The following is a 13,730-nucleotide window of genomic DNA, read 5'->3' on the forward strand; positions in this document are numbered from 1 at the left end:
GGCGGTCTTCTGACGTTTCGCGTTTACATCCTTGCATCTTTCTTAACAATGCCTCACAGTCTGCGTAAATCACAAAAGGCACTTTCATTTGCTTGTGGTAGTTTTTAAAATAAAGGGTGTTGTTCCCCTCTTCCGGCATCTCGATCCTTGTCGGCCTGCCATTAACTCCATTGCAATATTTTTCGTGGTTCTCGAGCAAATCTGCTCTTGAAAAACCGGTCAAGCACAACATGCAAAAGTGTTTTTTGTTGTGTGATTTGCTCTGATCGTAAAGCAGTGCGCTTACTCTTTTTACAAAACAGTAGTGCTGGGTTTCGCCCGACTCAATTAACATAAGACAAATACGGGAAATGCTTTTTTCTTTTTCGCTAATTCTGAGTGGAATCACACGGCCATCCACCCATCCAAAGACGTTCATTGCGAGTTTTGGGTTTTTCGCCTCAAGCCTGTCAAGCTGTTTTAGGGGTGTTGGAAAATCGATTCCGCTGTAGTCTATCCCGTCATCGGCTGGGTACTTGCTTGGCCTTTGGGCGTCTTTCCCATCTTTGGGAGGAAATAGCGCCGCCCTTAGTGCCCATTTTAGACACTGGTTGTCCATGTTTCGGACGTTTATAATGGCTTTCTTTTTTGCCAATTTTGGGGGCAATGGCAAGTAAGTTCCACCTCGCAATGGCTGATAACGCGCAACGTTGATGTACGCCTCAGTTATTCTTTCAATAACCCAGCCTGAGCCTCTTTCCGACCAAGCCTCGATTTCTCCCTTTGCTTTTTCAATAAAATTGTCAAAATTTGGTTTTATTTCATCTTTTTTGTATTCTGTGAAAACGTGGGGTTCTCTTTCTCTGAAATAGTGGCTCATGTGCTGAGTAACACCGTTTGTTTCTTTTGAAAACTTTACTTCAAGCCCAAAGCTGGCTTTTATGCTTTTTAAGTCTTCAATTTCGCTTTCTAACAAATCGGAAAACTTTTTTTTGTTTTTTCTTGCAAATTTGTACAGATCTTTGTTGTTTTGGTCATTTTCGGGAATTGACATTTTCCATACACGGAGCCATTCGTTGAAATCTGTTTGGGCCAGTAAAAAAGTTAAATTTCTTTGGGGGTTTCTTTGAAATTCACGGATGTTTTCCTCCATCATAGCTTGCAAAACTTCTGACGAATATCTTGCGGCAGCCATCTGTTGTATATGCCAAAGAAAAATATTTGTTCAATTGGAAAATAAATCTAGCGCACTATGTTGCTGCGGGCCGTTAGAGGTGCCGCCGAAAGCCTTTTTTGTAACTCGTGGCGCAAGAGGGATAAAAAAGCGGCTTGCGATCCGCACTCAAGTCTTTTTGTCAATTAAAAGTTTGTATTTATAAGGTAATAATGCAACCAAACAACGACTGGTACACAGTGGGGTCAAGTGAAACTGCTTCGGGAAGTTAAAGCAGTCAAAGGCCTTTTTTTTGTTACTTGTGGCGCAAGAGGGATAAAAAAGCGGCTTGCGATCCGCACACACACATGTACGTTAGGAGTTATGGGCGCACACACATGTACGTTAGGAGTTATGGGCGCAAACCCCGCAAACCGTGTGACAAGGAGCGAGGCGAGACTGGGCGAGCCGAGTGAGTTGTCACACGGTTTGCGGGGTTTGCGCCATAACTCCTAACGTACATGTGTGTACGTGACAGAATATTTTCACTGTAAGTTGAGCATTCGGATTAACCTGGTAATCGCCAAAGGGGCCGCTAAACGATTTATAAAACGTGCTCCATCTAATTCCTCAAAATATTTGGCGCTCTTGTCGGAAGCCATTTGAGTGGAAACGTCTGTTCTGAAGAAAACCCCAACCACAGAACTGTGAAAATACCGACGAAACAGCCAGCTTTTGCTGTCGTCTTCGACGTAGGTCTTTCCCTGTTGCAAATGGTGGTCTTTTCGCATTCCTCTGGAATTAAATATCTCGAAGATTAACAAGACTCTTGAGTGAGACCTCGATTGGAATCGATTACAAATATTTCCAGTATTTTAGCAGCAAAAACGTCTGCGGAGTGCGTCGCCAGTTTATGACGAACTGTTCTCGTTGAAATCATGAGTCTTTTTTTCTCTGACTGTGGATTGACGAAAGGTAAGAAATAGTGGGTTCAAAATCTTGCTATGTCCGGAATTGTGAGTTGTTTTTTGAACAGCAATTGAAGTATTTCCGATTCAAAACTGAATTCAAGGTCAGTTTTGCTCTTCAGCACAAAACCAAACGTTTAACCGCTTTTAATCGCCACATTTTCAGTATTTCCCGTTGCCATATTGTATCCAGGACTTATTTTTGCTATAAAAATTACACTGGGTATTTCTGCATGCACTAATTAGTTATATCGAAAGCAGTCAAGTTGAGTTATTTTCGAGAGGAAGCCCGCTACGAAACATGTTCGATTTCATAGAATTTTAGGCATGCAATTCCTTTGAACTTCGATTTTGTCATTTGTACACATGCGAGGTAATGTTTTAAGGCATCAAAAACAAGACTTGTTGCCCAAATTTCAAATTTTGTGCAATTTAAGTCAACGAAACAAACGAAACCATAAGGGATTAACAGAGCGTCGATTGACTTAGTATCCCAAAATACCGCATTTCAAAAATGCCTATTCTCTCTATAAGACTATAAATTTCCAGGCCGTTGCTTAACGTATGTCGTTAAGTTATGTTGATCGTTTAGCTAAAGAATAGAGTTGTTTTATTAGTATAGGGATTGGTTTTGAATCAAATCGAACTGAAATGAACAAACTGCGTGCGGATTAAACGGATTTTCAGAGATTACAATAAAACAGTGTGAACGAAAGGAAACTGAGGTTTATGTGCCCTAGATATTTAAAGATCTCTAAACCGCAACATTTATAGCCGCTGGAAGCATCTTTCAGAGGTTTCAGCGCAAAGTATGATCCATTAAAATCTATTCAAATGTTGGCTGAAATAATGGAGTAGAGCGACCGTGTCGTGACATGGTCACAGATCTGTGTACTACATCAGTAGGCATATAGTGTCAACAGTTTCTGTCAATTTGCAAAGGAGTCTTTGTTTACACATTATCATATCTTATCCATCAGAGGGATTAAGATCATTTAGATCAGTTTGTGGGGTTTTGTGACGCCAAGTTTCCGTACGCAGGTCAAAATATTTAAAGTGGTCATTCGTCAAAAGTGGTATACTGGTACCCAGTTCCTTTCCCCTTCCAAGGGTTAGAAAGTGCAAGAGGGAAAAACCAAGACATCTATGGAACATTAGTTTGAGTATCAGGCTTTCGAAAAGCCTGAAACTCAGGCTAATGGAACATTACCTTCTTTCACCAAATCGTAGAAGTGTAAAACGAGAAAAAAATATCATCGGCTAATAAAGTGACTTGTTGTCCCGTTTTAGATCGCCTCGGCGTTGCAAATCCAACATCACGTGACAAACTTCTGGCCGCCGTTCACGAACTGAAGTTGTTCGGGGGACCGATACCGGACGAAAGACAGTTTCGCCTGAATGTCCCAGGCACGAATAACAGGGCGGCCAGTCCACGAACAAAGAGGAGGTCCCTCCCTGCCAGGCCCGCCAATATGCAACGACTTATGAAAGGAATACTGCCTGACTCCGCACAGAAAGGTAGCTTACTGTCTCAGTAAAGTAATCTAGATTACAAAATGCTACAGATTTGTAATTTTTTGAGTTATTTTGTTTCAAGGGAATTCTTCCTTGAGGAGCTTGGATGTGGTGGAACGAAAAACTCCACAAGAAGTTCTTCAAGAGCAAGCTGAGGAAATGATGTCTGAAACAGAAAAGGTAAAAATATTCTTGGGAAAAAAGTATAACCTGAACAAGACAACTAGCTCTAGACTCATTCAAACGGCCAGGGGAGCTGCCTAGTACCCTGTTAAGTCTCGTTCATGGAATAAATTCTTTACACTTGCCATGTAACAACGTTTTTCAGAAAACAAGAAAAAAAGGCGAATGAGCCGGTTTCATCGCCCCATAGCGCTGGCCGTCCTCTGATATTTGCACAATATTCCCTCGTCGTTTTTCTCACATACCCCGAAATAAGAAGTCGTTCAAATATTTATTTTCAACCTGACAATTATTGCATTATTGGTGTTAAAAAAAAAAGGATTTCCTGAAGACCTTATTTCTAGGAAGATCACGAGCATCTCACATAAAACAAACGCACCGTGTACCCTTCGAGTTTCTAGAGTGTTAACGTTTACGGTTTTCTTTATAATACACATCAAGGGTTATACCGTATGTATATGACGTACCACTGAATTTTCACAACGAATGTTGAAAGAAGTGTATGGCAGTCAGAAGGAGAAGTCATACGTCGGGCTTAGAGCTGAAAGTCAAAGCACAAACTCTAAATTGTTCCCAAATAGTCAGGATCTGTTGTTTTATATTAACACGGATTTTATTGGATACTTTTAGGGGAAAGTTCAAGTGCAGACAACAGTGTTAAACCCTGATACAGAATACACAAGTATTGAAATCACAAACCGGACAACAAGGTATAGCACATTACATCCACGGACGCCATTTATTATAAATAGCATTGGGTATCAAGTGACATTTTGTTCTGCATGTTTTTTTTTTCAGTAAAGAGCTTGTCCGTTTGCTTCTGGAGCAGTGTGATGCGCTTTCTAAGGATTATAATCTCTTTTACATTGCAGTGGAAATTGGGATTCAAAAGAAAGGTATTTTTGTTTTATGACTGACTGACTGACTGGCTGGCTGGCTGGCTGGCTGGCTGGCTGGCTGGCTGGCTGGCTGGCTGGCTGGCTGGCTGACTGACTGACTGACTGACTGACTGACTGACTGACTGCCTGCCTGACTGACTGACTGACTGACTGACTGACTGGCTTACGGAAGGACGGACAGACAAAATGTTTGAAGGACTGGCTGACTGACTGACTGCCTAATTAATGCACTGACTGGCTGACTGCCTAATTAACTCACCGACTGACTGACTGACTGACATACCCTACACAAGACAGACAGAAAGACAGACAGACAGACAGACAGACGGAACTGACTGACTGACTTTTTATTTATCGACAATAATCAATAATAAGTTTTCACTGTTCATAACTTTCTTTCCTTCTCTCTGACCACAGATTCCGGCCTCCCCATATCCCACATGATGGTATTAGCCGATGATGCTCGTCCTCTGGAGATCCAATCCCGTCAAGCAACGGGAGAAGCCAAGTAAGTTATTGAAATTAATCCGATATCCCATGGTGCCGTGACACAACCTCGTCTCCAGTGTCTTTAAGGCATCCAGATCCACCATCTTGGATTTGAACGCATGAAAGACGCTGCGGCGAGTTCGTGCAACCTGTCTTGCGACAAAATTATTAAACACTATCAACATAATCAAATTTGACTTAAAATAAGGGAAAATACTTTTCTTTTGCTCCGACTCGCTCAATACAATAGAATCTTTAGAAATAAGGTTTCCTGATCAATTTAAACAACGCCCTTATAAACGATTGTTTAAACTGAGAAACGTACGAGTGTGCGGTATATGGTGCACTTCAAAATTTATTATTTACCTGGTGCGCAATATAGTTAACATATACCAGGACCTGGTCAATCGTTTAACGAGGCACAGTCTTTTTTTGTGAAAAACCAACATGATTCTTGGAAGAAAATTCACTAGAAGCCAGACAGCAAGGCTTGAACCCCTCAAAATTATAACGTAAATAGCATGGCGGGCCACTAAAGGGTGTTAGCAACAAATTAAAAATAAAAAAAAACGCGGGACCGTGCGGACATGCATGATCGAGTCACGCAAGATTAATCATCTGTGACTTCTTGATCCTATGAGGCAGTCACGCAACAAAACCGCATGGCTGGTTTTCTTATCCGTACTTGGTTTCTTTGTTAAAAAGATTCTTTCCATTTGTTTGTGAGTGCAGTTATTCGCTGCGTTCTATTTTGGTGTTCTCAATTACGTTTGCCGTCGCGTTTAAAATACCAAAGTGCTGTTTCTATGACGACTTGATTAAAGACACGCGGTGAAACGTGGTTTAGACACGGCTCAGTGATATGTACCAACAGGGCATAAGATGAAAGCCGTATTCTTATGGTGTTGTGTATGATTACGAGCAAGCCACGGGATATTGAATCGCGGTACGTGAGGCGCATTATAAAACATGCTATGATATATAAACTCTGAGAAACGATCGGGAACAGCAACAGAACTTGGCAAGAGAGGCTCGTAGTTGAGTTGTGGACACTATCGTTTATCCTAAGTGAAGAGTTCGTAGAGAGTCACTAAAATAATTATATATCATTTTAGGTTTCATCTGAAGATGAGAAGTGGAGGACTGTTACGTGTTCAAGCTGGAATTCTAAGCCCTGGGGTAAGTTTGTGCATAGTTAGGTTTGTGTGAAGCCGGTATTAATACTCTTTTTTAGAGGAAGTCAATGATCCCACAACAATCAGGTTCGAAAAGAGTAGGGCACGAAGTCCCCATTGTTTAAGGCCTGGCGTAAAGATGTGTGCGTTTCTATCAAGAGAAATCATTTTATATCGATAACTCCACGAAAAGCCTACAAGAAAGGTCAGATCTGCTGTTTGCATTTTGCAAAACTGGACATTTTGATTGGCGTGATTCATAATTTAAGTTTAAGTATCCTAATGTTAATGATCAGGTTTTTGTTCATCTCCTTGATATCATTTACTGAGGTAAATAAGAATCGATATTGACCACCCTTGTATTCTAGACGACAAGGTTTCTTAGTGCAAAAAGAAATGATGTGTCGAGCGAGAAAGCCTTGAATTCTGCAAGTCAGGTGTTTTGAGACCGCGAACTGAAACCGACAATCTATTTCTCGTAGCTCAGTGTTCGATTTTCACTGACTTGTAACTGCTTCAGTAACACAAGCGATGTCGATGTGCAATGCATACAAACATTATTTAATTTAGAACCGGTAAAAGAAGCAATTGCAAACAGCGAAGGATTGACTGTTTCAATATACGTTTAAGCTTAGCCATGCAAGGATTCTTGGATCAAACGTTCTTATTTCATTGGCTTATCTCTTAGGCAACTTACAAATGTGTGCAGATATCTCGTCAAACCAGAGCCGATGATGTCGTAAAGATGATTTTGTCCAGTTATGGAAGTGATGAGCCGCCTGAGAAGTTTGTTCTCGTGGAAAGTTTGTCAGATTCAGAAGGTAAAGGTTTAAATAGTTATAAATGTACACGTGTTTGTTACGTTACTTTGTGTTTCTTTGGTGTTTCCTACAAGTCAGGTCTCTAATTGGTTGGAAATAGTCGTGGAATGTCCACTCCACTAACCCCGGGCCACTGTCGTGAATGCTTGCGCTGAACTTCACGATTTCACAGTTAAAGATAAAAAACAAAGGTTTATTCCAACTACAAAGGTTCTCACGCGAAAGGCTCAAAATCCAACTACAAAGGATATATAAGATTACATGCCTAAAAACAAAGTTTTGAAATCAATGCCTTAATGGTATTCATTCCGATCACTATCACGGTAATTAAGTGTCAATCTTGATTCATACTAATTGATCGTTGCTATTTCTGTCAGGCGGATAATGTTTGTACTCATAATTGTCACGCGACTTGTTTCCGACACCACTAACCAATCAGAAACGAACCATTCCCGCGCTTACAACTGGTTGCATGTTTTTCCCGCGCTTTGGCGAGTTCTGATTGGTTCATACTTGGTACATACTTTTGTTGTAATTGGACGGATGTGATTTCTTCGGTTTTGGAGCTTTTGGGTTTTACAACAGTCCTTTAAAAGCGCTGTCATATGCAAGGTCAAAGCGAACACGTAACTATATCAAAATTGATGGAAAATCGTTTTTTGAATGTTATAAAACTTTGGCTAAGATTCAGTTATACTCGCCAATTCTGAGCACGAATGCAAAACTCATCAATTCACGCATTATTTTTAAGATCATTTTCTCTGCATGGTCATCGTGAGTAAATGTTTTAATGAGGTGTATTGGTGTTTATACCATGCCATAGAAAATACAGCCAATCAGAATTCAGGAAAGCCGTTGTATATTCGACGGTATTCAACTCAACCTTCCCATCGTGCGCTGCGATCTTATTCTCGACGAAATTTAGTAAGCGTATTTTCTATGGCATGGTATAAAATAGTTACACAACACTTTCTCGTGATATACTATGGAATATTCCACGTCACTTGTATATTCTTGGTATACACACTCGCCTAAAGGCTCGTGTGTATACCGAGAAAATACAAGTAACTCGTGGGATATTCCATAGTATACCACTCGAAAGCGTTGCATAACTAGTATTCCTCTCTGCAGTTGGTCGTATTCTGGAGGCGGACGAGTGTCCTCTTGAGGTGCAGTCTCGGTGGAAAGCAGGAGAACAGGGAACGTTTACTTTAACGCTGGCAGAATTCGAGGTAAACATTTTTATGCGTTGATCAATGTTAAGCCGGGGGGGGGGGGATAGGCCAGGGTTTGAAACCCTTTTGAGAATTTCTTTTAAAATGCCTCAACCAAAAGAATCTGGATGGCCAAGAGAAACTTAAAAAGTCATTAAACGTCATCTGCGTTAGTAAGTCCACCAAAATGGCAGGAGAGGGTGATAATGGTTAAAAAACTCCCCACTATGGGCAGATAATTTCGGTCGCCTATATACCGGCCTACTCCCCCCTCCCCCACTCCCTCCCCACACATACACACGCACGCACACAGGCACGCCCTTCTGGTTTAACGCTGATATGTGCATCAACTATAGTAGGAGGGTCTTGTTAAAAGTTAACGGAAAGGTACAGTTGAACCTCGCTAATACGGACACCGAAGGGACAGAGCAAAGTGTCCGTATTAAAGAGGTCACCACTATGACGTCACTTTTGACTTCATTGACAGCCAAAAGTATTTAGTAACTCGAAATGTTCTGCAACGCAATGCTGCAGGTAAAAAATTAACACTAAGCACAAATCCGAAAACGTCTAAGATGAATAAAGCGTTACGTTGTTGTTTTTGTAACCAAAAACAGGAAATTACATTACGAACACAAAATATCATCGCCTGATCACCGTAATGTCCGTAATAAAGAGGTTAAGTTAATACGCCGAATTTCTTCCCTGGGGCCGAGATTTGGTGTCCGTTGTCCGTATTAGAGAGGGTCCGTATTATAGAGGTTTTTTCTAAAGAAAATATATGAGAATTTTGTTGGGACATCGGAGATTGTCCGTAATAGAGAGGTGGCCGTATTAGAGAGGTGTCCGTACGGAGAGGTTCGACTGTAAAGGTAAAATCTATCTTCAAAACTAGTTTGGTGTTAATATCAGTGGTACGAAGCGATAAGAGAATTGATAACCCCCTGGATGTGATGCTTCCCTAAGAGCACAACACACAATGACTTTGGCCTCTCGATCCGGCCTGGACTAAAGGTTAATTCTCTCGTTTATGGTTTTCAGGGCGTTCTTCAAGGTGACGAGAAGACTAGACTAACTCAACAAGAATCTTTCAGCGATAAGAGCATAAGTAGCGACCAACAATCAAGTTCATTTGAAATGGACGAGAAGGAATGTTTGGAGCAAGTTCGCAAGCGTAGAACTTCAATAGACGCATTGGACTTACACATAGATCTAGACACTGTGAATTCAACTCAAGTTAAACGAAAAGTGTCACAGATTGATAATTTAAGACATAAATTCCAGGAATACCACCATTCTGGCTTGCACAGGAAACCCAGTAGCACACGCTCCGTCGAAGGATTAGTCGAAGGACCGAAGAAGCGTAAAGTTTCACAGATTGATGTCTTTAGAAGCAAATTTCTTGCGTATTACGGTGGTAAAATGGAGGGTCCTGGTGTTCTTGATATATTGAGTGAAAATGTTAAGACTGCAGAAAGTAATGGCAAACTTAGAAGCAGAAAGACATCACCGCCATTGCAAACAACTTCGTGTGAACATTCTGATGGTGAAGAGCTACCTCATTTTTCTTCATCGCCACCGAATTTCCTTCGTGATAATAATAACAACAAAGACAACACTTCACAGAAAAGCATCGAAAGTGAGCATAAAGATAATGAATTAATATCTCAATCATCTCGCCTTAGTTTAGCTAATGTTCTTCAAAATTCCAAACTTATAACGGTGACTCTGAACAGGAGCCCGGGAGAAGGCTGGGGCATAGAGCTCGTTCATGTAACAAAAACAGGCTCCTCGATGGGCCAGGATGAGAGTGGCGCGAAAGACGAGGAGAAAGTAGTTTACGTTCAACACAACGGAAACGGACAGAACTCGATTATGAGCACATCTTGCACCGGAGATACCAGCAATGAATTGCTTACGCCCTCTGGGACAAGCACACCTCGCTCTGGAAGTTCCTCGGGTTCAAGTGAACATGAAATAGCAGCTATCTTAGGAACAACTTCTCACTCAAGCGCCGATATCAACAAGCCCATGGATGACATGCGCCACATTGTGCACAAACAGAACTTGCGTAGAAAAATGGGATCCATCACGAATGTTCACTTGACTCCTGAAGGAAGTCCCATTTCATCGAGGCCTGGTTCAGCATCTCATTTAAGACCCATTAATCCCCTCCCTCCGCGACCCTCTTCTGCGCTTGCGCAGTGGAGAAAGGAGGGTAGTCCTCAGCATCGTCCTGGCGTGCGTATAGTTGCACTGACTGAGGATGGGATAGCGGAAAAGAGCAATGAGCTTGCTGTGGATGACTTGATTGTTGAGGTGAGGAAAATATTCAATGACTTCATCACCAGTTCCCCCCCTTTAAAAGAGGGAATTGGGCGGGAATATTTGACGTTTACTGAAACTATATGTGGAAATGTTTTTTAATATTGTGTAAAATTGAGGCGTTCATCTTTCTGTCTGGCACATATCTCCTTTGCTAACGTTTTTTGGAATCGTCACGCAATCTTCTTTCAAAAATTGCTTGACAGCCGATAGAACGTCTCCATATACAGTGATATAAGGTCAACCAAAACGGCTGGAACCACGTTTCTTTTAATAATTGTTTTTTAAAGGTTTGATAACTGTCCGAATACTCGAATACTGACACTAATTTGTCAATAAGAACCTATCTTTGGGAGCTTTTACGAGGACTGCCAAAAACAATAATCATTTCTCCAACTAAATGATTTTTAAACCTTGTCTCTAGCAATTCTAGCCGACACTGGGGTAATCAGGGATTGGTAATGTTTCAGTGCTAGCGCTAGCCTGGACACTAACTCAAATCACGTGATTTTTTCCTCAGATTAATGGACAGTTCGTGCTCAACTCTCCACTCGAACCTGTCATCGCTGCAATGAAAGAAGCCAACACAGTGACTGTTGTGGTGGCTAGAGCCCAGTCTCCTGAGCCAAAACCAGAAGTAAGTAACACGGCATGTGCATGACCATGCTATACGTAACCAGGAGCCCATTGACGTAACTGTTTTGAGCTCCATTGCCTGCTTTTAATTTAACCTTCTGAGATTTATTTTTCAACGGACAACATTCATTGTAGACTCCCCAGACGATCTTCTTTTTGCAATGATGCAAGGACCACTTGTACAAGCAGCAACGAAGTGAACCCGGATCTTGACCAGGATCAGCATTATTAAATCTTTTTTTTGGTTTAACGTGATCTTCCTTTTACCGCTTTTGAGATCTTTTGTTGTTGAACGTTAACTGGAAAACTATTGTCTTTGCGGAAACACCATTTTTCTCTCTGATACCAGCCTTTGTTTTGACGCTGTTTCGAACATTTGGAGTTTTATCCCTTAGAAAAGATGAAATAAGTTCAAATTGTAACATTTTGATGTACTTTTTTTTATTGCAATTGCTTGCTCTCGTGCAAACATTTTCTCGTTATCAGTCAGTACAACTGTGCATAAATTTTAATATTAAAGTTTTTATTAACGGTTCTTGTCCTACTTTTCTACTTTGCAGGAGAAAGAAAACAAAACAGATTACAAAGATGACATCAAAGCCTTGACGCTACAGATACAAAATCTTGTGACAAAAGTCAGCGAAATGCAGAGTGACTTGAAAAAGAAGGACGACAAAATCAAAACCTTGAAGAAAATGGTAAAGAAAAGCGGCTTGGACAGCAAAGGGAAAATTTATCAGTCTGTACAAGTTCTTGTATAACAAGCTACTAATATCATCTCTTCAAACGGCGTCTAACCTCTTCGTTACAAGACCGACCACAGAGCGGCTTCCGAATGACGTCAGGCCAGCTCTAACCAATCACGACACCGAAGAAACAACATGTAACCGGTGCCAAAAGCCCGGGAAACGTGCGTGTGCAAGTCGTAAATGGTTTGGGAGCTACACATGATGGGTCGAAACAAAAACATGTTTGCTCTGATTGGCTAGCGTTTGACTAATGAAATTTTTCAGCCAGTCGCAGAGCAGGCTCCTTTGCAGACGTTTTAGGGTCAGTTAGCCGCAGAGCTTAAAAACGTACAACAAAAGCAATTCAGAATTACCATTAACACATTCAAACATAAGAACCACTACCCGTCTTCGCATGGTTCACTGTTTTACATTATGTTCCACGCCATATGTTTACGTTTTACCCAAGCATTTGCGAAAATAACTATTAATCAAAGTTTCATTTGTATTTAAAAATTCAAAACAAAATAGCCCAAACATACACAAATGAACTGGGATAATTGTCAAAATTTATAGATGTATTCGTAACGAGATATTTTACACAATAACGGATCATGGAAAGCAATCCTCCATTATTTTATTAAATACAATAATTCAGTCACCTTATTTACAGAGGTTGCGTGTTTTGACGCAGAGGGTGATATGTATCACAGTCTAACCATTTTATACAAAAGCTATATACATTTCAAGCATACCAAAAAGTACACGGCTTTGAACCAACTGAAACGAATTCACATGTCTCTGGCCATTTATCTTGAAGGTATTCAAGTTGTCAAATTGCATACATATCAGTTATTTTATAAATAACCAAAGCCCTCATAATTATAAAGAAATATTTAAAAAATAACATCGAAAAAGAGAAGAATGTCCCATGTAGGAAAAACAAACGAGAATTTGTAAAACTAAGTATTTACTATAAAACAATATATGATATCAAAGGGTATTTTTTAATGACAGAGGGTTATTTTTAAAATTAAAAGGGGTATATCATTGAAGTAAAATGCATATGAATAAATTGTAAAAGATAACTGTTATTTTCTATAAAGAGGTAACATTACTAGACAAACGTTTAAGAGATAAATAAAAAGTTTTATTTACAAGTAAAGGATTGGTCTGTTTACAACTGCTTAATTTATTGACATGTTTATGTTTTTAGTCTTCACATTTGCTGCTAACAGCGAGTACTGTCTAACTTCCAGGCAGTATAGTAATCTATACATTCACCAGAAAATTATAGTTGTGTTGTAGCGCTAAATGTTCTGAAAAATTCCAGACGTTTCGGGACCACTGTTCCTTCATCAGTGGAAATTGAACGGCATTTCCACTGATGAAGTGGTAGCAGTCCCGAAACGTCTGGGACTTTTCAGAACATTTAGCGCTACAACAAAACTATAATTTTCTAGTGAATGTATATGATGGCGCTACACAGTGTGAGTATAGTAATCTGCTTTCCTGTTCCTTTATCTCTTGCATGCGCAGCCACTCTAAACGCCGAGAACTAGAACGAGACGACGTACCATGCAATGCAGACGTCTCCTTCCGTAAAATATCGGTAAAATATTTTTTCGTTAGCAGACAGATAGGC

The 13,730-nt window shown here is 40.4% G+C and overlaps 1 protein-coding gene across 3 annotated transcripts in view; it reads left to right on the forward strand.

The window, feature by feature from the left end:
* The window catches only part of LOC144630568 (uncharacterized), a 37,139-nt gene extending 24,918 nt beyond the window's left edge, over positions 1-12,221 (forward strand). For 2 of the 3 annotated variants that reach the window (XM_078488934.1, XM_078488933.1), the window contains exons 3-13: positions 3,391-3,618; positions 3,698-3,795; positions 4,429-4,508; positions 4,597-4,694; positions 5,115-5,205; positions 6,302-6,365; positions 7,050-7,182; positions 8,314-8,414; positions 9,438-10,715; positions 11,242-11,358; positions 11,918-12,221. In XM_078488934.1, the coding sequence (XP_078345060.1) occupies positions 3,391-3,618; positions 3,698-3,795; positions 4,429-4,508; positions 4,597-4,694; positions 5,115-5,205; positions 6,302-6,365; positions 7,050-7,182; positions 8,314-8,414; positions 9,438-10,715; positions 11,242-11,358; positions 11,918-12,118 (2,489 nt within the window). In that variant the 3' untranslated portion in view covers positions 12,119-12,221. Of the gene's footprint in view, positions 1-1,828; positions 2,108-3,390; positions 3,619-3,697; positions 3,796-4,428; positions 4,509-4,596; positions 4,695-5,114; positions 5,206-6,301; positions 6,366-7,049; positions 7,183-8,313; positions 8,415-9,437; positions 10,716-11,241; positions 11,359-11,917 lie in introns of those variants that run through there. The other variant, XM_078488936.1, reaches the window with a different exon arrangement.
* Positions 12,222-13,730: the final 1,509 nt, after the last annotated feature.

Source organism: Oculina patagonica, chromosome 11 (assembly GCF_052425735.1).
Source record: "Oculina patagonica isolate OP01 chromosome 11, crgOcupat, whole genome shotgun sequence".
Lineage (NCBI taxonomy): Eukaryota > Metazoa > Cnidaria > Anthozoa > Scleractinia > Oculinidae > Oculina > Oculina patagonica.